At 32.5% G+C, this 24,902-nt stretch overlaps 1 protein-coding gene across 6 annotated transcripts in view; it reads right to left on the reverse strand.

Moving 5' to 3' along the window:
• Window positions 1-22,397, reverse strand: part of Snx14 (sorting nexin 14) — an 88,187-nt gene extending 65,790 nt beyond the window's left edge. For 4 of the 6 annotated variants that reach the window (XR_007348442.1, XM_048805039.1, XM_015499120.2 and 1 more), the window contains exons 1-11: window positions 22,245-22,397; window positions 20,164-20,240; window positions 20,004-20,082; window positions 15,283-15,326; window positions 12,800-12,887; window positions 7,934-8,018; window positions 3,466-3,622; window positions 2,222-2,297; window positions 1,321-1,365; window positions 1,137-1,217; window positions 926-1,040 (exon numbers count right to left, since the gene is read on the reverse strand). Coding sequence is in view for 5 of the 6 variants with exons in the window: in XM_048805039.1 (XP_048660996.1) it covers window positions 926-1,040; window positions 1,137-1,217; window positions 1,321-1,365; window positions 2,222-2,297; window positions 3,466-3,622; window positions 7,934-8,018; window positions 12,800-12,887; window positions 15,283-15,326; window positions 20,004-20,082; window positions 20,164-20,240; window positions 22,245-22,349 (952 nt within the window). In the remaining variant the exon portion in view is untranslated. The remainder of the gene's footprint in view (window positions 1-925; window positions 1,041-1,136; window positions 1,218-1,320; window positions 1,366-2,221; window positions 2,298-3,465; window positions 3,623-7,933; window positions 8,019-12,799; window positions 12,888-15,282; window positions 15,327-20,003; window positions 20,083-20,163; window positions 20,241-22,244) is intronic. The other 2 variants (XM_048805207.1, XM_048805116.1) reach the window with 1 other exon arrangement.
• Window positions 22,398-24,902: the final 2,505 nt, after the last annotated feature.

Consider the following 24,902-nt stretch of genomic DNA (forward strand, 5'->3'; position numbering starts at 1 on the left):
CTTTATTCAAAATAGCCCCAAAGTGGAAGCAATTCAGATATCCATCTACAAGGAAATTAGATAAAGAAGTTGTAGCATATTCATACAATGGAATAGAGAAATAATAAAAAGAGTAAACTACTAATCTATACAAGAAGAAGGAACAGTCATAAAAGAAACATTATCCTGAATAGATGAAGCCAGGCACAAAAGTACAGATTATGTGACTTCATTTATATGAGGAAATTTTAAGGCAACAGTAATTTGTGGCATGAGAAAGGAGATCAGTGATTGCTTTGGCAGGAATAGAGGCAGGGATGAATCTCTTGAGAAGAATTGTAAAGAGAACTTTCAGGATGATGGAAATGTTCTGTACTTTGATAAAGATGTAGGTTACAAAGATGAATACATTTTTAAGTAATCAAAATGTACCTTTTAGTTCTATGTTTCACTTTCTATATTTTAAAATATAACTTTAAAAAGTTATATTTTAAAAAGGAATTACATGCATTAAAAGAAATCTTCATAGACAGTCCATAAAGTTTCTCATGAATCCAATAATCCATGATATTATATAGTCTATAATCAAAACAAAATATTTTTATATTTGAATATTTAACCACATTGATTTATTATTTAACCATTTGATTATTTAACAAAAACTGTGACAAAGTGATATTGATTTGGACCATTAATGCAGGGTTTTAACATTTTCTCATTATACTAAACTTTTAATATTTTTTTTTTCAGACATTAGGATTTGACTGTAATCAATCATAGCTTATGCTTCAATCCGGAATGTGAGTGGGACTTAGAACTGCTCTTAGAATATCTAATAAATAAAATTTAGTACAATGACAGATGGTTACACAACACCACATCTGATCTAAATATTCTAATACATTAAAAAGTTCTAAAAAGCAAAATACACAAGTATTTGCCTTACCAACAGTCAGACAAAACTGCAACACATGCACGGCTCCTTCTTGTTTCAGAAAGTTCATAAAACGAAATAAAAGATCTTGTTGCTCTCTGATTTGCTTCAATTCTAACTTCAGCACCTTGATACAATATAGGAGGAAGACTAAGTTAAAGCTATATAAAGTGTTCTAAAATTGGCTGTTAGCAAATATAATTTTATTGCAGAAAATACTCACTGATGGTTTTTTATTTCTAGGTTCTGCAAATTTCTGCAAGAATGGAACCAAAGGGGAAGCTGGTTCTGTTGCTTTTTCAGGCTTAGAAGAAAAAGAATTAACTTAGAAAAATTGACACGTGATTTGACATTCAGAATCAAAAACTGGTGAATCTGAGGAGTTTTCTAATATGTTCAATACTCACTGGGCTGTCATCTATGAAGATTATAAGCAAATGATTCACAGTATCCTAGTAAAAAATAATAAACATAAGTCAAAGTAATTCCATTATTGTATCCTGCCCAGAATTCTCAGGATTTTGGTATTATATAATTTTCTAGAAAAATAACAAAACAAATGGAGCAGTGGCTAAGCATCTGCATTTATTTATTAAACAGAGACATTTTTAAACTCCATAATGCAAGTTCTTAACCTTTGTGAAAATGGGCAGAGAAAATCTAATTTTGGTATCTGAAATGCTTATTATTCCCATTTCTTCAAAATCCTGCTAGATCAAAGATGGGACTCATCCAATTGTCCATCAATGGATAAACAGATAAGCAAAATGTGATACATACCTACAATAAACTATTACTCAGTGTTGGAAATGAAAAAAAATTCTAACACATGCTGCAACACGAAAGAAGCTTGAGGACATTATGTTAAGTGAAATAAGACAACAACATAAGGGAACACTATGATTCCACTTATATAAAGTACCTTGAGTAGTCTAATTTATAAAGACAGAAAGAGTAGTGGTTGCCAGGGGCTGATGGAAGGAATGAGGAATTATTGTTTAATGGGCATAGTTTTAGTTTTTCAAGACAAAAAGTTCTAGAGATGGATGATAGTGATGGTTGCATAAAAAAATGAAATTATCTCAAGGCTGGGGTTGTGGCTCAGTGGTAGAGCTCTTGCCTAGCACATGTGAGACACTGGGTTCGATCCTCAGCGGCACATATATATATAAACAAGTAAATAAATAAAGTTATTTAAAAAATGAATATATCTAATACCACCAAATTGTATACATAAAAATGTTTAAGACAATGAGTTTTATGTTAAGTATATTTTATAATTGAAAGAATTTTTTTTAAATTTCTTACTGGATCAGCTAGAAAATCCAAAGAAGGAAGGAACACAGAACCAGACAGGATTTCTCTTATAAGTAAGGTCAGGGACCTGGGAAAAGAAATAAACATTTAATTATTTACAATAGTTCTTAATTTGCAAATGCATACTACCTACCTAAAGATTTTGTTAAAATGCAGACTACAATTCAGAAGTCTTGGATGGGACCACTCATGCTACTGGATTCAGAACTGGACTTGGGAGTCCTAACTTAGCTAAAACAGACTTAAAATACATTTTAAGTATTTTTATGGAAGGAACTATTTTCTAGTGTCCCTCATATTAGAGAATATTTTTTTCCTCTCTGAAATAACAGTCTGTTTTAGCTAAGTTAAGACTCCCAAGTCCAGTTCTGAATCCAGTAGCATGAATAACATTTGGGCGTTTGTTGGAAAAACAGAATCTCAGGTCCCATCCAAGACTTCTGAATTGTAGTCTGCATTTTAAACTAATGTTTAAGACTAAAATGTTTAATAGTATAATTACTTTGTAATTATGATATTGAATTTGATATATTTTTGTCTTTTGAGATGAGGTTTCACCAATTTGCTGAGGCTGGCCTCATATCTGAAGTCCTCCTGCCTCAGCCTCCCAAGTAACAAGGATTTAAGGCACACACCAGTGTACCTAGCTAAAGATATCTTCATTAAAATATTAAAACAAAATAACAAAAAATATTAAAACAAAATGCTTTCAAAAACAAGGTTAATATTTAAAGTATATCAGTAAAATAAGCCATGATTTCTCTTCTAAGAACTATTAGGGTAACAGTAACCAGGTAACTTATGGAACAATCTAAAGGTACTTCTATTAGAATAAGAGAGAATGGATTTGTTGACCTTTAAGCATTATTCTGAGTTGGATATCTTAAAACCCAAACTTGTCTGTATAGTTTGTCAAAAATGTTTCTGCCTACAAGAATCATAATGAACATATCTGAACATATCTTTAAAGAGGAACACCAAGAAAATAAAATATAATGACCTCAAAAAAGAAAATTAATTCTTTATTTATCTTTGATTTCCAAGATCCAGATCCATTTTTAAGAAAAAATTCTAAGCAACACCTAAGATGTAATAAATTATTTTCTTCAAATGAAAAACTATTGAAATCATAAATTCATACCAAGATTTAGTGAACTCTTATATAATCAAGAACAGCAATATACATATAGCATGGTATATAAGTACTTCTATGATATTTTCTAGTCTATTTATACCTGCAGTCTGTTGCTTTAGGAGGCAAAATATAGGGGAAAAGTAATTCAGTAAGTTTCCTTAAATAATGTAATTCATCTCTTCGGCTTCTCAAAGCCACATGAAGCTCGGGACCATATTCTTCTAAAGCAGCTTGCTGTAAAAATTCTGTATTTTTTACTATAAACAAAAATAAAAAATAAATATTGAAAACAAGTTAAGCAATATTAATTAACTTCAGCCATTTTGACCTAATCATCCCTTTCCTAGACCTCGCTCTCTTTTCAATATTTATTCCATAGGGAAATTTTTCAGAAAATAAATATAGTTGGGCATGGTGGCGCAAAGTCTATAATCCCAGCAACTAAAGAGATTGAGGTAGGAGGACCATACGTTTGAGGTCAGCCTCAACAACTTAGCAAGAGTCTATCTCAAAAATAAAAATAATCAAATAAATAAAAGTAAAAAGTAAAAAGGGCTGGGAATGTAGTGGTAAAACAACCCAATACAGAGAAAAAAAAAGAAAAGAAAAGAAAGAAAGAAAATGAATGAATATAAAGAGAGAAATTCTTTATTGTTGAAAATTTGCTTATTTTTTTAATAAACTGATAATGGTCCTTTTCCCCAAACAAGAATCTAAAAATCATGATATAAAAATAGAAAATGATTTTTTTAAAGTAGAAAAAGCTACAGATCGTGTGTTTTAGCACACACAGGTTTTTGTTATCAAAAGGTAGATTATGTTCAGCTTCTACAGAAACAGAATTAATCAAAATTTTATTGTACCTGTTTTTACACTAATTTCATCCAGATAACCTTTAGATCTGTTATAGAAACTGGCTTCCCTGATGTTATGGTTTGGATGTGAGGTATCCCCCAAAAGCTCACATGTGAGACAATGCAAGAATGTTCAGGGGATAAATGATTGGGTTGTGAGAAACTTAACCCAATCAGTGAATTTATCCCCCGATAGGGGTTAACTGAGTGGTAACTGAAATGGTTCACTGGGGGTGTGGCAAAAGTCTCTCTCTGCTATCTGATCACCATGTGAGCTGCTTTCCTCTGCCATACTCTTCCACCATGATGTTCGGCCTCACCTTGAGCCCTGAGGAATGGAGCCAACCTTTTATGGACTAAGATCTTTAAAAGTGTGAGGCCCCAAATAAAATTCTCTTCCTCTATAGTTGTTCTGGTCATGTCCTTTAGTCACATCAGTGAAAAAGCTGACTAAAACACCTGGATAAATTCTAAACCTTTTGCCAGAATGTGAAATCAAGAGGTATAAAATTGTATAAGGTACAAATCCAGAACAGACAGACTTCTTTGTAAATATTAACTGATTATAAAAGTTATATTAACAGAAAAAAATTTTTAAAAGGCCAGGCATTAAATCTGATATATATTGTAATCCCACATATTCAGCAAACTGAGGGAAGAGGTGAGACTCTGCCTCAAAATGAAAAAATAAAAAGGGCTGGGGTATAGCTCAGTGGTAGGTAGTACCCCTGGGTTCAACAACCAGTACCTCAAAAAAAAAAAAAAATGCACCCTATCTGTTGTACCTGAGGTACTAAAGCAGAACTGGCAAAGAACAGTTTATAGAAGAAATGCATCTTAAATTATTGGCTAAACTTTTTCCCACCATAAATTTGGCACGTTGAATTTTCTAAAAATTTATATGACAAGAATAGATTTAAATTCAGAAGACTAAGTTGTGCTAAATCCCAGCTCTACTTCTTTCCTGATATAATTTTGAACAATTGATAAAAGTCCTTTGGGCATTAGCAAATAGTCATTAACTTTTAATACTGAAAAGTCATCTTGTAGAATACATAATTCTAATATTTGACATAATTAAGTATTCACACATGTTGTATAAATTAATCACTAGGCTGTAATCTATTCAATATCTGTCAGATGTGAGAATATTTTAGACCTACTTAATGAGAAACTGAAGAGATTGGACAAAACATTTAAAAAAATTAAAAAAGAGGGGGAAACCTTAATGGGATTATATAAGCAAAATACAGATGTTGGAATACAAAAACATATTAATCACCAGTATCAAATGCCTCATCAGTTGGCTATTTGCAGCTGATAAAAGGAAAGGACTGGGGCTGGGGTTGAGCCTCAGCGGTAGAGCGCTGGCCTACCATGTGCTGGGTGCTGGGTTCATTCCTCAGCACTACATAAAAATAAAAATAAAGGTTTTGTGTCCAACTACAACTAGAGCAAAAATTTTTTAAAAAGTCCCCTGAACCCATGACAAGTAATATCTTCAGATAGACAATCTGAAGTATAATCCCTTTCCATAATCATTACTTAATTTAAATTAAGTCAATGCTTCTACTGTGTGTGTGTGTGTGTGTGTGTGTGTGTGTTTTCAATAAGTCACAGAAGTACTTTCATAGATAGAAAACTTCTATGTAATTCCCCTACTCAAGAGGCAGATTAAGCCATACATCATGTGCACACCTGTAATCCCAGAGGCTCAGGAGGCTGAAGCAAGAGAATCAAGAGTTCAAAGCCAGCCTCAACAAAAAGCAAGGCACTAAGCAACTCAGTGAAACTCTGTCTCTAAATAAAATACAAAATAGGGCTGAGGATGTGGCTTAATGGTCGAGTGCCCCTGAGTTCAATCCTTGATTTCCCCCCGCTCCCCCAAAAAAGAGGCAGATTAAGCAAAGAACATCAAGGACAGGATGACTACAGATGAAGAGGTGAATCTTTTATTTCCTAAATTATACATAATTTTGAAAACAAATTCAAAAAATAAATGATGGGGCTGGGATTGTGGCTCAGTGGTAGAGTGCTCGCCTAGCAAGCACAAGGGACCGGGTTCGATCCTCAGCATCACATAAATGTAAAATAAAAATATTGTATCCACCTAAAGCTTGAGAATAAATATTTAAAAAAAAAAATGAAAAATCAAGCAGTTGAAAACCTTTTTTCCAAGTTTAGTTCACTGTCATTACATGTAGAATACCAGAATATCTGAATAAAATTAGATCCCTCCTAATTTTCTAGTCTTTTAATTCTATGGATTTTATTAACTACAATGTGATTAATACAAGAAATTTGCATTTTATGGTAGTTTTATTAGGGAGGATGATTTTTTTTACATAAACAGTAGCAAACCACCAACCCCTTTCTTCCAAAGATTCAACAAGAGTTTCACTCTTGGGTAAGCACTCCTGGGTTCAATCCCCATTACCAAAAAAAAAAAAGACTTTCACTCAAACTAATCTGTCTCTACATATAACATCATTTTTATAGAGGCAAAATAATTGGGGAATTTTATTAAACTGATTAATTAAAGCTAAAAAAGGTGGCTCCATGTACTTGCAGTCTGATGTTTAGAGGTTTCTCAGTGGTGGTCGTTGGAACAAAATTAAAACTATATTGATATACGTGACTGTATAACCAATGTGATTCTATAACCTGTGCACTCAGAAAAATAAAAAATTATACTCCATTTGATTCAAATGTATGATATGTCAAGATCATTGTACTGTCATGGGTAACTAATAAAAAAAAAAACTATATTGAAATTGCATTTCATGGACTAGGGGTATAACTCAATGATAGAGTACTTGCCCAGGATGTGTGAGGCTATGTGGGATCAATCCCTAGCACCACATTAGTACTTTTCTCATACAAAAACTTATAAATATTTATAGCAGCTTTATTTATAAGTGTCAAAAATCGGAAGCAACCAAGATGCCTTTCAATAAGTAAATGGAATAAATAAAGTATAGTATATCCACACAACAGAAAATAATTGAATAACAATAAGAAATGAGTTATCAAGCCATAAAAAGACACAGATGAGCCTAAACACCTATTACTAAATGAAAGAAACCAGTCTGAAACATACTGTATAATTCCAATCATATAATATTATGGTAATGTCAAAACTATAGAAATAGTTTTCATATTTTTCTTCCTATAGTAAAATCACCTTTATGACATAGCTACAACAAAGATATTACCTCTAGTGTATTTTTGTCGGTGATGTGACAATGATTTTAAAAGTTAATTTTTTTAATTTAAAAATTAAGTTATATGTACTCAAACTCTTCTACACACATTCCTTTTTTAAGTATACTGAAGATCATCATTCCTTTCTTAAGTATATTGAAGAGATATATATTTTCTTGTTGTTTTGTTTTTTTGGGGGTGGGTGTTTTTATTTTTTGTATTTTTGCAGTGCCAGGGATAAATCGAGGGCCTCACATATGTTAGGCAAGCATTCACCACTGAACTATATTCTCAGCCCTGAAATTATTTTACTTATTATAAATTTATAAGAACACAGAATAATTGTAAACATATAATTGGAAATGTTTCTCATAACAGAATTATTCATATCAAAGAGCAAATACACCAATGATATGATCTAAATTAACTTCCATTAATACCATTTAATATATCAGGTGAAAGTTGGTATATAAAATCAAAATCACTCAAACAGTAAGTAGAAAACATTACCTTTCTGCCTGGCTTTAACTATCACTTCTATATGCTTCATTGCTGCTTTTAACAGTTTCTTGGTTATAATAGATGGAATATCCACCTAGATAAATTCAAAATTAATATAAAACTTTAAAAATAATTGTCACTAAATGGCAATAAGATACTGGAACATATCTTAAAATTTGAGGCATTAGGGAGAATACTTTTGACATTATAGTTCTATTATAGTTCATAAGAGTTATACATTTCAAAATTGCTAAAAGTAAATTTCAAATGTTCTCACCACGAAAAAGAATAACTATTTTAGGTGATAGATATATCAAATAGTTGGATTTAATTATTCCACATTGTATTCATGAATCATACTTTATATCGAATAACTATAATTATTAATTGTGCACTTATAATAAAAATTCAAAAACCATAGATATTATTCAGACTTTTTCAAAAAACATACTTTAAAAGCATTTAATACTAACTGAAACAGTTATTTATCACACCATTAAAAATTTATCTTAATACTTATAGACTAAAGAGGGAAATATTCCCACAAAATAATACCTTTATTCCTAGCTTATTTTTATAAAGGTTCTTTGTCTTAAATATGTCTTAAAAACCTCCAGTAACTTATCATCCCTTGAAGCTATAGATTTCTGTTTACTAAGAAGTTAATTGAAAATGAATTTTTTCATTCAGCTTACAAGATGAACCTGGTTTTAAGATAAATAAAAGAATCCTACTTAGAAAAACAGAATTCGGTTTCTTTTCTCTCCACCAACATTTTTCAATGTAAAGGCTAAATGCCAAGTGATTATCATAGGTTAGAGAAGGATTAAGGGCAATATGTATACACCAAATAGAGGCAAAAAATGAAATAACAAAATAAAAACTTGAAATGAAATCACCAGAAAGAATGTTTATTAGACTTCAATAGGCTTATCTTCCACCATAAAACTTAACACTTTAAGTATAAGAAATATTTCACGTTAAGGAAGGAATAAAATCACAGGGGTAATCTAAGATCAAAACCCCACAAATTTTAGTGATTGGCTGGTGAAACTCAGAGAAGTTTACAGATATCTTTTGACTACATAAGATCAAACATGTTCAATAAATGGGAATATTTTTGCTAGTATTGGGCCTCATTGCAAAATAACATTACTCTTCCATTTATCCTTAGTCCCTTAGTACACAATGATTACAAATTATGGTGTTCTCGTATTTATAAAAAAAAAAAAAAAAAAAACAAGATATCTTAGTTTTCAAACATTTTACAAAATCTTGTCTCTCGGAATATTTGTGAAGATTTTCATTTGTAAGTTCCATTTTAGAACTGCAGGTCAGACTCAAAAGGCAAAATAATAATTTGTTAACTAAATTTTGATTTAAAAAATCCATGAAGCTTAAATTATACTTTGTTTTCACGATCCACTTTCAATTGACCTTATTTGGTCAAAGATAGAACATAGTAGTAGTAAGGTAACCCAGGCCTAATTCTTTTTTACTTTTACTACCTCTGACACTTTGACATAATTACTTTCCATGAAATTGACATTGTAATGACCCATTCATCTCTCAAGACAGTGATGCTGATAAAATTAGAAGAATACACAGCACAATAATTCAGAGAATGGAAGAAAATATTGACAAATCAGGTATCTGATAAAGAACTTATATCTAGAATATATAAAGAACTTTTGCAACTCAATAACAAAAAGACAAAATATGGGCAAAGTATCTGAGTACATATTTCTGCAATGAAATACATATCAAATGAAATCTAATACAGATTTCAGTCACAATGAAACACCACTCACAGTCACTAGAACTGGTAGAAAAAAAGGGAGAACCAAATCTTACAAGGATGTGGAGAAATCAAAACATTTATACACAGCTAATAATAATGTAAATGGTACAGCCACTCTGGAAAACAATATGGCAGTATCTCAAAAGAGTGAAACAGAGTTACTATTTGACCTGGCAATTATACTCCCAAATATATACACCAGGCATCTACCAAAAATAAAAAGGCACCTTGTACACACATGCTCACAGGTTCACTATACCAAAAGGTCAAAAGAATCCAATGTCCATCACCTGAACAATGGCTAAACAAATTACGGCATATATAAACAAAATATAGTGCTATATTATTTGGACATGAAAAATGAAAACATGAGGGCTGGTTTGGCTCAGTGATAGAGTGCTCACCTAGCATGTTCGAGGCCCTGGACTCAACCCTCAACACCACATATAAGTAAATAAATTAAATAAAGATATTTAAAAGAATGAAAACATGGATAAGACTATTATGCTAAGTGAAAGAAACCAGCCACAAAAGGCCACATATTATATGATTTCATTTATATTAAATATCTAGAATAGACAAATCCATTGAGACAGAAAAGTAAAATTGTAGTTGGCTATGGCTGAGGAGATAAGTGTTGGGGTTTATGGCTAAAGAATACAAAGTCTCTTACTAGGTGATAAAAAATATTCTAAAATTGATTGTGGTTATGTTTGTACAACTCTGTGACATGAATATGCTAGAAGTCCCTGAACTATATACTTTAAATGGGTGAATTATATGACATGTAAATAATTTCAATAAAGCCATTATAAAATATATATGTCTCACACTTCAAGTATGAGGTGCTATTATTTTAGAATCCTACACGTTATCTCAAAGTCCAACAGAGCAGAATTTTCTATTAACTAATTCATTGTAAAGAGAACAAATATTTTAATTTTTTTCAGAAAAGCTATAATTTAAATGGCCTATCATCAATATCTGATATTTCTTTTTTTTAAGAGAGACAGACAGAGAGAGAAAGAATTTTTTAATATTTATTTTTTAGTTTTCGGTGGACGCAATATCTTTATTTTATTTTTTATGTGGTGCTGAGGATCGAACCCAGCGCCCCGCGCATGCCAGGCGAGCGCGCTACCGCTTGAGCCACATCCCCAGCCCAACATCTGATATTTTTTACTAAATTGTTTATCAACTTTTTTCAAAAACCATAAATGCTCAATGCAAAAAAAAAAAAATGGCAAACATAAAGAAGTGCAGATAAAAAAACAAAATTCAGCAATAGTCCACAACCACAATAAGTATTAACAGTAATAAGGACAAATATGTCCTTAAATACATACCAAATAAATTACTTTCCAGGCTCTTCCACTTACTATTTAAGATAAATATTTCCCATGTAAATTAGCAGTATTCTACAGAACAATGTTTCGTGGCTTATAGTTAGTATATATTATACGTACCAAAAGAATAATCCAATCAGTGGGTATTAGGTTTTCTTTTCAATTTTCCTTATTACAAATTATAATGAAATAAATCTTTGAATATATATTTTATACATATCTTTGATTATTTCCTTAACATATTATAAAAACAGAATTGACTTTGGGAATACACATTATTTTTGTTGGGGGTGGCGATACTAGGGATTGAACCCAGGGTGCTTAAGCACTGAGTCACAACCCCATCCCTTTTTGAGAGATGATATTCTAAGTTGCTTAGGGCCTCACCAAGTTGCCAAAGCTGGCTTTAAATTTGTGATCTTCCTACTTCAACCACCAAGCTGCTGAGATTACAGACCACCGCCAAGTCTTAATAAAGATTACAGGCAATTTAGCAAGATTTTATGCAACTTAGTAAGACCATTTCTCAATTAAAAAATAAAAAGGGCTGGGGATGTAACTCAATGGTAAAGCAACCCTGGGTTAGCTTCCCAGTGTAAAATATATATATATATGTGTATATATGTATATATATATATATATATATATATATATATATAGATAGATAGATATATATAGATAGATAGATAGATAGATATATACACACACATATATATATATTTTATATGTGTGTATATATATATATATATATATATATATACACATACACACACACACACACACACACATATATACATATATACTACATATGTAATTTAAAAATTAAGATTACCAAACTACCCTCAAATGTAAATTATACCAATCTGGATTTGCACTTGCTCTTTCCCCACAATCACCATTATTAGATTTTACATCCTTTTTTAACTTTCCCAGTCTGATAGGTAAAAGAATAGTACCTCCTAACAACTTACATTTGACGTGAGACAATCTATTTTCAGTTGTTCATTGGCTATTTTATATTTCTTTTCTGTGAACTGGTTGAATGTATTGCTCATTTCTCAAATGAATATAGAAATATTTATAAGAGTAATCTCTATTTTATTAATTAACGACAAGTATATATTAAATCATTGTTAATGTTTAATCCTATTGAATTGACAAAGCAGTAGTAGATAAGTGTGTGTCTACAGTCAATATAATATAAATATATACATATAGGCAAAGACCCAAACATATATAAAATATGGCTCAAAAAATTTTTAAGGTAGATTTTCTTTTTTTTAAAGAGAGAGTGAGAGAATTTTAATATTTATTGTTTAGTATTTGGCGGACACAACATCTTTGTTTGTATGTGGTGCTGAGGATCGAACCCGGGCCGCACGCATGCCAGGCGAGCGCGCTACCACTTGAGCCACATCCCCAGCCCTAAGGTAGATTATAATCAATAAATTATTATAGATTACTATAATTCAATATTCATTTAACTAAAACATGATTTTTTTTCCTATAGTTAACTTTTCATTCTAATTTCCACAAACCAAGTTAACCAAACATTAAAGCAAAACTGATCAGTGGATTAAAAGTGATTTATTAATTTTTTAACCTAAAATATGAAAAGTGAAGAAAAATTAATATATGGCATAAGAGAATGTAAAAGTAAGATTTAAAATAATCTTGTTCATAGTGATAAAGTCCCCAAGCCCCAAATTTCTCATTATAAATATATACCTTGTGAATTCTTCGTATTAAAACAGATGCAAAAAATCGTAATGTTATTCTCAGTTCGTCAACAAAGGATTCATCATCCGTCACATCCCTTCAATTTAGGAGAAAAGTAAACATTCAGAAGTTCAGAGAAACGCAGTTTTACCTTCTTGAAACTGAGAAGAAAAAAAAGTCCTCTTTTTTTTCCTTTTACTGTTGCTATTTGTCTTTTTATTTACAAATAATGCATTCAATTGCACAATAGAAGAAATAAAAAATAAAACACCACTCATAATTTTAATACCATGACATAATCAAGATTAACTAAAATGTAGCATGTATTTCCTTGCAGACATACATGTGTACATAGTCTTTTTTTATATATAACTAAGATTATCTTCTAAGCATCACCAAAGAAATTTGATACAAAAAAATTTGAGTGTAAAATATTTATGATAATATAAGTGTAAAAGTTTTTTTGAATGTGTGCTCTATTTGAAAAAGAAAATAAACTGAAATGCAAACATTTTTAAACCAAAATTTTGATATCATCTGAAGTGATATCTTTCATTTTCTTAAAGTCTTGAGGTCCCTAAAAGAATTAAAGCATTTTCCTAATCAAAGGCATGAAAGGTATATATAATGGTGACATCCTAAACTTGAAGATGGTGCTGTTAAGTCCCTTAACAGAATAAGGAAGACAATAGTAGCACCCATGCCTCTATTTTACTCAGAAAGCAGATATTACAACATCAATAGCTACACTATGGAGAAAATACAAAGCTTTAACAATTGGAAATACAACCAGTTTTTACATCTGAATAGTCCTAATTAGGGAATGAGTTGAATACAACCAGATTTTACATCTGAATAGTCCTAATTAGGGAATGAGTTGAAGTAAGGGCATCTTCAAGAAAGGATTCAATTTATAAAAGGCTTCATATCATCAGCTTTGTTTTAAATGATAAACATTCCAGCTCCATATTTAAGACACAAGTTGATGTTAAAAAAAAGAAATCATAATATACAGGAAAAATTAATTTTCAGGAAAATATGGCATATGACCTACATATTAGAATTTTCTTAATATGGTTATACTAGATGAACTCAAGTAGTAGCATTTTTAAAATAGAATATTCAAAATATACTGAATCAATATAAAATTAATGTAGATGTCACTATACATTATAAGTCATATAGGCTTATGTGTTCAAATAGGTAGCTAAACATGTTTTATTTAAGGAAATGTTTATTCATTAAATGAATATGTTGTATCTCTCTGATTCTCAAACTATACATATTTTTTTTTCCAGATCTAGAATATTTTCTATGTTCTGCAAGATATAGAGAAAAACAATTTTCTTATTTTGGGAAAAAAAAAACATGGTTGATTTTTCTAGGGAATCTACTGAAATTAACTTTAAATTTAATGAAACATCTAAATTATAGACTCCCCCCACCCCAGGTATAATTATTTAAAATGTGAAAACTGTGTACAAAATTATTAAATTACTACATTTTGAAGTGATAAAAAACTCTACAAGTTCTTTTCTTTAAAAAAACAGACTAGGGCTGCGGTTGTGGCTCAGTGGTAGAGGGCTTGCCTAGCAGGTGCAAGGCCTTGGGTTCAATCCTCAGCACCACATAAAAATAAATAAACAAAATAAAGGTATTGTGTCCAACTACAACTAAAAATATATACATATATATTTAAAAAAAAAAAAAAAACAGACTAAGCCTGGCTCAGTAGTGCACACCTGTAATCCCACTGACTCAGGAGAGGCTGAGGCAAAAGGATCACAAGTTAGCTAGCCTCAGCAACTTACTGAGACCCTAGCAGGTCTCAGTATGTATGTATATGTATATGTATATATATATATATATATATATATATATATATTTTTTTTTTTTTTTAAAGANTTTAACTTGCTTGTTCAACTGAATCACTTATGCTTTAATTATGAATAAAATGAGGGCACACACCTATAATTCCAGAGACCTAGAAGGTTGAGGTAGAAAGAACACAAATTTGGGGCAAAGCTGGGCTACTTAGGGAGTTTCTGTTTCAAAAATTTAATTTTTTTTTTTTTTAAAGAGCTGGGACATACTCAGTGATAGAACACCTATGGGCTCAATGCCTAGTACCACCAAAAATAAAAGCATTCAGTCAAAGGCTTTTATTTTTTTCCCTTTATTATCTTTAAATTATTAGTTGATTTCCTACATCAATGATTTTTAACTAGGACCAACTATGCCACAGGTAATATTTGATAATCTCTGAAGACATCTTTCATAGTCAGGAAGGCAAAGGAAATAAGAAGAGGTCAGAAATGCTGCTAAATATCGTATTATACATAATACAGCCGGGCCCCCCACCATGACAAAAATTTGGCCTAAAATGTCAAAAACTGAGGAATCTTAGCTTAGACTGAAAATACATCATTAGCATGCTTAACTTGATGGTATTCACTGTATTAAAGAAGAAAGATCTTATAGAGAGAACATACCTGTACCATGGATAAACAAAGTTTTCCAACACTAACTCAAGAACCTGCATAAAAAGTATTTTTTTTAGAGAAAAATAAAATTAATTAATTCTGGAAAAACAAAATATAGAACTTAGTAATATATGTATTACCAAAAACAAATTTAATTATCTCAAATATTGACAGTAATATTATACTTTCATGATAAACTACACATTTCAGCCTTACAAGGTTATGAGAATCCAAAAATAAAAGAAAGACTGTAGCTCAGGGATGGAAAATGACTAGTATGCAAGTGAACCCTGGGTTCTTTTCCTGGTACCATAAATTAAATAAAATAAAATTGTTACTGACTCCGATCCTTCACTAAACCAAAAAAAAAAAAAAATGTTCTATGGAAAGAAGAAAAATAACAGCTTAGATTTTTGCATTCTTAACTTTCTCTATAAGTTGATATTCTCAAAATAAAATGAAGAAATAAGTAGCTGAGACTTCTATAAGGGGTCAAAAATTTGTGTCATGATTAGCTTTGACAAGATAAAAGTGACTGGAAGGAAACATGAAGGGGAGTTTTGGAGAGCTCATTATGTTCTATTTCTTAATCAAATATAAATTACATAGATATGGTAACTTTTTAAAGATTTTAGCTATATGTTTAAAATCAGCATATAAGTTAAATGTGAAAAAGTAACAAAACAAAACAAACCCTAAATGTTAAACCTTCCATTTCTTGGATCAGGGAATAGCAACATATTGTAATTTTTATAAGGAGTTACAAAAATGAGCAGTAACTTTAAAAAAGGCAACAGGAAGGGAATGAAACAATATATCTTGCCAATATACCTTCCAAGTCAGACCATACACCTCATTAGGCAGCAGTAACAAAAGTTGTTTATTCTATAACTTGAATATTAAGACAATGATAATTTGGATTTTTTTATTACAAAAACTAAGTATTATCATATTCACTGGGAAAAGAAGATATATATATATGAGAGAGAGAGAGAGAGAGAGAGGAAGATATAACAATGAATAAGATACAGAGGAAAAACTAGAAAAAGTTTCTAGTTTAACCTTTGGTCCTCTTTATTCCCCCCTCATCCAATGACCAAATCCCACTGATCTTACATCCTACATAGTTCTCTTCTACAGCCTCACTGTGTCCTCATCTTCTTATCCCTTATATTGCAGCAGCAGACTCTAAATTATTCTCCCTTCTTCCAAGCTTGCCCTCCTCCACTCTCCATAGAGGTGCCAAAATGATCTAAAATATGTATTTGACTACATCACTCCTTGCATGAAACCCGCAATCTATCAAGCCACAATACATGAAAGAAAAGTGGAACTACACTTGATTTTGATGGGGAATGCTCTGCATGCCAGCTTCCTTTTCACCTCCCACAGTATCCTGAGTCACATCTGAAACTCTACTTATACAAGTTTGAAAATCAATGGCTTCCAGGGTCAATCAATCAAAATTTCATCATATAGCTCTTAAAAGTCTTTATATTTCTAAAGAGCTATATAAAATACTTGTTAAGAACTAACTCAGACCTGCCTTTTTGACTGAGTTCTGCTACCAATCAGATATGAATCTTGAAAAAAAAAATATTAAATTGTCTAAATTCCAGTTTATCTTTGGTAATATCAATAATAGCACCCTCTTCAAGGCTGGGTGTAAATTACACGAAATAATGCATGTGCATAGCACAGGGCCTAATATACAGTAAGTATACCAATAAATAATCACTACTGAAATATTATTTCCTCATTGCCCACATCCTCCCTCACATCCTCCCTCACATTTTACCCTCCAGCTTCCTGAATGCTCAACCTGTTTCAAGTCTTGAGGGCTCCACCTGATGTTTCCCACACTATCAGTCTGACAAACTTTTAGTCATCCTTCTCACTGTTGTGTCAACAGTTTTGCACTTCCTCCTTTACACCAATTCTACATGTCGTACATTCCTTCCATTATGAATTGCACTCCATTCTACTGTAATTAGCTGTTTATGTGTCTACCTCCCCTTCTGAGCTGAAGTTCTAGAATAGAAGAACCAATCATACCTTATTTCTCTTTTTATCCCTAGGCCTACCCCAGTTCCTGCCTAGAGTAAGATCTAAAAAAATGTTTAGTAATGTGAAAGTTTTTGAGCAACAATATGTGGGGATTGAACTCAGGCATTTAACCACTGAGCCACATCCCTGGCCCTTTTTTATGTTTTTATTTTAAGACAAGGTCTCATTAAGTTGTTTAGGGCCTTGCTAATTTGCTGAAGCTGGCTTTGAATTTATGATCCTCCTGCCTCAGCCTCCCGAGTTACCGGAATTACAGCCTGCGCAACTGCATCCAGCAGTTCTTTCAGTTTTGAAGGAACAAATAAAGTGTCAAAGACACAAATAATACTCTTGCTAGAAATCAACAAAATAATAATGTAAATCATTCCAGTAGGCATATTTTTAAAAAGTAAAGAGAAATATATGAAATTTTATAATTTTATGTAACCCAATACATCTAATATATTATTTTAACATGTAACCAATATGAAAAAAAGAGATAATGGCTAGTAGCTACCATAATGGTCAACATAGTTTTAAATCAGAAAATCTTGGAAATCAAAAATGCCTTAGAGAAGCAATGAAAAAGAAAAATGACAAGTGTTTGGCACTTGAATGCCATTTATATTTAGTCAAAGAAGGGTACAAACTGAGGTAAGAAAGGACAGTTAGGCAAGATTCAGATCCCAAATGCTATTAACTACTTAGCATTAAATTTAATTCAATACATATTTATTAGCTACCAAAAAGATGTGACCCCAAACTTGGTGCTGTGAAAAAATAAGACCTCTATTCCCTACCTTCAGTGACTTGTCAAGAAGACAAGTCTCTAAAACAAATAACTAAAACTTGTACATTACCAAAAAGGAACATGTAAAATGTGACTAGAACAAAGGTAATAGAATGCATTTTCTACTCCTATGTTATGTAGAAATAGTAAAAATTATCCCATTTCTTTTTTTTTTTTTTTATTTTTTGTTTTGTTCTTTGTTTTAGGTGGACACAATATCTTTATTTATTTTTATGTGGTGCTGAGGATCGAACCCAGTGCCTCGCGCATGCCAGGCCAGTGCACTACCGTTTGAGCCACATCCCCAGCCCCCATTTCTTATTTTACCCTTCAGTCAATGTTAAAACTAGGATCATAATTCAGGAAGATATGCATTTGTTCCCTGAAGTTCAATGCTCCTTTGAGAATTATAAAATGGTATTGCTACTTCCCTAACACGAACATGTCTGTTTTTACAGAAGGTAATCAGTAACTAGGTAAAGCAGGGCTCTCCATGGCTAAAATGTCTATTTAAACTTGGAATACAAGTTAAATTGGGAATAGATTATTATTCAAACTGCTTATTTTGTAATAACTATCTAGCCCAAAACTCATTAAGTGGTATACACTGACATGCTCTATGATTAAATTTTTTAATACAAATATCTAGAAATTTTTTCCATAGGGATTGAATATTTTCTGTTTGAGTACACACAGCTATACAGCAAGTAATATTTCAGTCAATGATGGCTCACATATATAACAGTGGTCCCATAAGATTATGAAGAACATTAAAAATTCCTGGTACCTAGTGAGAACATAGCCATTGTAGCACAATAAATTACTCACATGCTTGTGGTAATGCTGGTGTAAACAAACCTACTACAATGACAGTCATAAAATAAGTATAGCACATGTGAATATGTACAGTATACAATATTTAATACAAAATAAGCAACTATGTTACTGATTTATGTATTAATTACACTGAACTGTTTTTTATATTTATTTTTCAGTTTTAGGTGAACACAATATGTTTATTACATTTTTATGTGGTGCTCAGGATTGAACCCAGTGCCTCGTGCGTGCTACGTGAGCGTTCTACCACTGATCCACAACCCTGAACTTTTTTTGGAGATGGGTTTCACTATCTTGGCCAGGCTGGTCTCAAACTCATAAACTTATAATCATCAGCCTCTTCAGTAGCTGGGGACTACAGGCTTGAGCTACCACACCCAGTTTATACTATACTTTTAATCAAAATTTATTTTTATTTATTTTGGGGGGAGGATACTAGGGATTGAACTCAGGGGCACTCGACCACTGAGCCACATCCCCAGCTCTATTTTGTATTTTATTTAGAGACAGGGTATCACTGAGTTGCTTAGCACCTCACTTCTGCTGAGGCTGGCTTTGAACTCGCGATCCTCCTGCCTCAGCCTCCCAAGCCCCTGGGATTATAGGCATGCGCCACTACACCCAGCCTACTCCTTCATCTTATAAAAATAAGATAAAAATTTTTACTGTACAACAGCATGCAATATCATGCTGGCAATAGCCTAATATGGCTCATACTTACTGTATCTCTTGACTTCATCAAGAGATCACGTCCAATGACTAAACTATACCATTTAGGTTTGTGTAAGTACATTCTGTGATATTGTCACAATAATGAAATTATCTAATAATGCATTTCTCAGAACATATCCCCATCATTAAGAAAGACATGACTAGGCTGGGGTAGTAGCTCAGTAGTAAAGCATTTGCCTAGCATGTGTGAGGCACTGGGTTTAATCCTTAGCACTGCATAAAAATAAATAAATAAATATAGGTACTGTGTCCATCTACAAGTAAAAAAAAAAAAAGAAAAAAGAAACACATGACTGTAACTGGCAATAGTAATTAAATGAATTACCTCTGAAAGAGATGCATCAACCTTAGAAGAAATTTTCAGGTCTAGCCATGGTTGGTAGTTTTCAAGTAGCAAAGAAGGCCTAAAAAACCATACAATTAAACCACTTGTAATTTAATAATGCAATTAGAAAGATCAACAAATAAAAAAGTATTTAACTTACCTATGTCGTTTACATTTCACTTTACCACAAACAGCACAGCTATGACCTTGTGGAAATAATTCTTGAAGTCCTAACTGCTAAAAAAAGAAAATTGAAGAGGGAGATTCATCTTTACTTTATGTATCACTTTTACTACAGATAATCAACTTTTCAACAGTTTTTCCACTCAATGTCTGTTTAACAGTGGTACCATTCTTTACAATAAAAACTACCGGCTAAACTGAACTGCCAGCAAAGAAAAATACCTAATGAAATACTTCACAATACCTAAGCCAAATTTCCAAGGTTAGAATTAAAGTCAAGGGGCTGGGGATGTGGCTCAAGCGGTAGCGCGCTCGCCTGGCATGCGTGCGGCCCGGGTTCCATCCTCAGCACCACATACAAACAAAGATGTTGTGTCCGCCAAAAATTAAAAAAAAAAAGAAATATTAAAATTCTCTCTCTCTCTCTCTCTAAAAAAAAAAAGAAAAAAAGGAAAAAAAGAAAGTCAAATGTTATGACCACTTATTAAAAAATTCAACCTCCATTTGAATGAGATACTCTACTGCAAAGGCATAAGAAAAAACAATTTTGTTTCTCCAAAACCTTGAATTCATTGAGGGAGAACCTAAGTGATGACTAGTCAGGTTCCTGACCAAATACAGGGCATACTTTCAGCACTCGCCTCGCAAGTGCAAGGCTCTGGGTTCAATCCTCAGCACCACATAAAAATAAACAAACATATTGTGTCTAACTACAACAAAGAAAGAGAGAGAGAGAGAGAGAGAGAGAGAGAGAGAGAGAGAGAGAGAAAGGAAGGAAGGAAGCAAGGAAGGAAGGAAGGAAGGAAGGAAGGAAGGTAGGTTGGTTGAGTAAGACTTGATGTTGTCCCACCAGGAGTTGCAGTTGTCTACAACAAAACAGTCATCTACTATGTGTTAGGTCCTGGATTCAATCCCCAGCAAAACACACACACACACACACACACACACAACAACAAAAAAAGATACTGCACTAAATCCTGATCTAGAGACCAGAACCTTGCCTTTCAGAGATTTACTATACCACCACCTTTATTGAATTTCAGAAAAACAAATGATTTTGATTAAGCAAACTGAATAATTACATCTCTGTTTCTGTGGTGAACACAGACATGTATAAAATTAACAGGGTTAGAGGGCTTGCCTAGCATACAAAAAGCCCTGGGTTCTGCACAAAAGACAAGAAAAAATTAACAAGGTTAGATTATTTAACACAGAATTCCCTAAGTCTGTGACTCAAAATCTCCTGGAAATCTTTTAACAGGTTTGGATTAAAAGTCTCTAACCCAGAACTATTCAATCAAAATCTGGTGGTGGGGTTCATATCTTTTCTTCTCTCAACTCTGCCTCCCTCCCTTTCTTTCTTTCTTCATTTAGTCTGTTTTTTTTCTTTAGTTGTAGATGAACACAATGATTTTATTTTATTTATTTATATGCAGTGCTGAGGATCCAACCCAGTGCCTCACATGTGTGAGGCAGGCGCCTCTACGACTGAGTCACAGCCCCAGCCCTCAGAAATATGTATTTTTAAAGATGCCCCAAGAGATTCTACTGAACAACCAGCTTTGGGAACCTCTGTTTTAACTTACTGTCCTGCTAGTTAATATTTAGTTGGAAGACACTCCAAAATTATGGATCCCAACTTCCTGAGAAATTTGTATTTTCATTTTAGGCTCTTCTTGGAACTATATACCTTAAAAATAGGCCTGGGGATATAGCTCAGTGTTGGAGTACATGCTTAGTATATGCAAGACCCCAAGTTCAATACCCAACACCAAAAAAATAAAAATAAATATACATATATATATACACAAATATACATATATACACATATTCCCACATGGGGGTGTATGTGTGTGTGTATACACATACACACACACACACACACACAAAATAAGCACAAATAAATTTCATTTTGAAATTTTTCTGACAGACTTCATGCTTTCTATTATTAAATAATAGTAAATGGATTTTTAAAAATTGTTTGCTTTGTTTTCAACAATAAATATTAAACAACATAGGGTCATACATATTGACTTAAAAATAAGAACACAATTTTACCTTGGGTTTGTATTTTATTGTAAAGAGTATATTTGGTAGGAGAGAATCAGGTCCCAAGGAACAGTAGAATGTTACAACTCCAGCAACAAATGACCAGAAGATCATTAAAACATGAAGATACCTTAGAAATAAATGAAAGTAATTATTAGAATCAACGAAAATGTATACAGTTATGCCTTCATTGATTTAACAGGTATTTGTTAAGCATCTACCAATCAGAAAAAAAATTTCCAGTGACAATTAACTTTCTATAATGCAGCTATTAAATATAATAATCATAAAATGTAGGCTGTTAAAAGTATCATTTAATTTAAAGTATAAAGAAGTATAAATTCTCAACATTTTATAATTTAGTACCTGTGTTGTCATATTTGACTAACCTATACTACATTCTTCCAGAATACCTTCTAGTGGTATATTCATATTTCATCAAAACTTAAATTAAAAAAAAAAAACTTTTTTACTCAGTACCTAAATTATGCTAGACAGTGCTAGGCTCTGGGAATACAGCAGGGTACAACACTGCCATGGTCTCTATTTGCATGGAAAACACTGCCTAGTAGTGGTAACAGGTAGGTAAACAAGCACAATGCAATGAGATCATGTGCTTGATTTTATGACAGAAAGTATATGTGATATGAGATCACCACAGGCCAACAACTTAACCCAAATTTGAAAGGACAGAAAAGCCTTTTTTAGATAAAGCAACATGTATAGAAAAATTTGAAGAGTGTGGGCCAGTAAATGAACAAAGGAGAGCAGGATAGATGAATGAGGGACTAGATAAGAGCCAGGGAACTCAAATTTAAGAAAACCATGTGAGCTAAGGTCTGAGCAGTTTCAAGGAATAAGTCGCTTTGAGGGGAATTTTAAAAAGCAAGCAGGGGGCTGGGGTTGTGGCTCAGTGGTGGAGCGCTTGCCTAGTATGTAAGAGGCATTGGGTTCTATTCTCAGCACCACATATATAATGAATAAATAAATAAAGGCCAGAACATAAAAAAAAGACAATATTAAAAAAAAAAAAAAAAAGCAAGCAGAAACCAGATGATATAGTGTTATATAGTAAGTCATATCAAGGAGTCACAACACACTAAGACATGCTAAAAATAAAATTAAAACAAATGTAAATGAAGTTACAGAAGAAAAAAGTGACTGGGAATGGCAACACTGCTGCCAACACTGCCGCTATTTAAGATTCTACATATGTAGCTAAAGGAACTTAGTGAAGTTAGTAAACAATAAGGAAGAAAGTGGTTGTAATGAAAGGATGATAATGTCCCAGAGGAAATGATGCTGGCAAAAATCTTTACATTAAAGAAACTTTGGAAATATTTTATGACATTAGATAAAACACTGGAAGTGAATTCAAACACAAGAGTAGAGCAATTCACCTAGAAACAGAAAAGATGCTCACTCCATATCCTAAATACTCTTGACATATTTTTACATAAAAGTGAACACCATGAAGTGGGATCCAATCACAGTCTAAGCTCCTCTCGTGACAGTAGAAATGTGAAGCTCTAATAATACTGACATTCACATGTTCTGCCTCTTGAAAAAAAAAAAAAAAAAAGGTAACAAGAAGAGAATGAAGTCACACTGCAACAAGGAGAAAAAGGGAGAAGAAAGTATTGGCAGTATTCCAAATCCTGTTTCCATGTTTCTCTGAGGCACAGCTATGCTCTGGTTATTTTTACACTTACAAAATCTTTCAATAATTCTCCTCTTTGCCAAACCAAGTGTGACATGAGTTTCTGTTACCTACCATCAAGAATCCTGAGTACCCTGGATGCGGTGGCACATGCTTGTAATCCCAGCGGCTTGAGAAGCTGAGACAGGAAAACGGTAAGTCCAAAGCCAGCCTCAGCAATCACAAGGTGCTAAACAACTCAGTGAGACCCTGTCTCTAAATAAAATACAAAATAGGGCTTGGGATGTGGCTCAGGGGTCGAGCACCCCTGAGTTCAATAGCCGGTACCAAAAAAAAGAATCTTGAGTAATACCAAGAAAACAATAAAGAGTTTTAAGAAGATGTTAAGAAGAAAAGGGAGAGTATTAGATTAAAACCACTTTGGTTGCAATCTGGAGAATGGCCTAGCCTAGAAATGTGCAGGCTAATTTAAAAACTTTTGCAATAATCTAGGAGAGTCAATGATGGTCTGCACTACAGAAGAGACAGAAGAAAAGAAGCTAATTAAGTTGAAGACATAGCTCAGAGGCAAAGCACTTGCCTAGCATGTGAGAATTATTGGGTACAAACCAATACCACACACCCAATAAAAGAAACAAAGGTAGGAAGAAAGGGAGTGAAAGAAGTTTATACTTTTGAGAGACATTGGGAAGAAAACAAGAGGACTAAAGTATATGTAAGTAGAAAGGAGAGGTTAAAAAAAAATCAGAGTCCTTTCAGGTATCTTAATATATGACACAAGAAAATATTTCATAAGTAATTAAATATTGGGTACTCTAAATAGCCGCACAAAATATGGGTTAAAGACAAAGGAGTTGGAATTATAAGCATAAATATCACTGAAGTAACAGGAATAAATGACATGACCAAGGAATTAAATGCAAAGTTAAAAAAGAAGAGAGCATAAGACATTTAAGAACTAAGCAAAGGAAGAGAAAATTATAAAGGAATCTGGTAATTAGAAGAGT

The sequence above is a fragment of the Marmota marmota genome, unplaced genomic scaffold (genome assembly GCF_001458135.2).
Source record: "Marmota marmota marmota unplaced genomic scaffold, marMar, whole genome shotgun sequence".
NCBI lineage: Eukaryota > Metazoa > Chordata > Mammalia > Rodentia > Sciuridae > Marmota > Marmota marmota.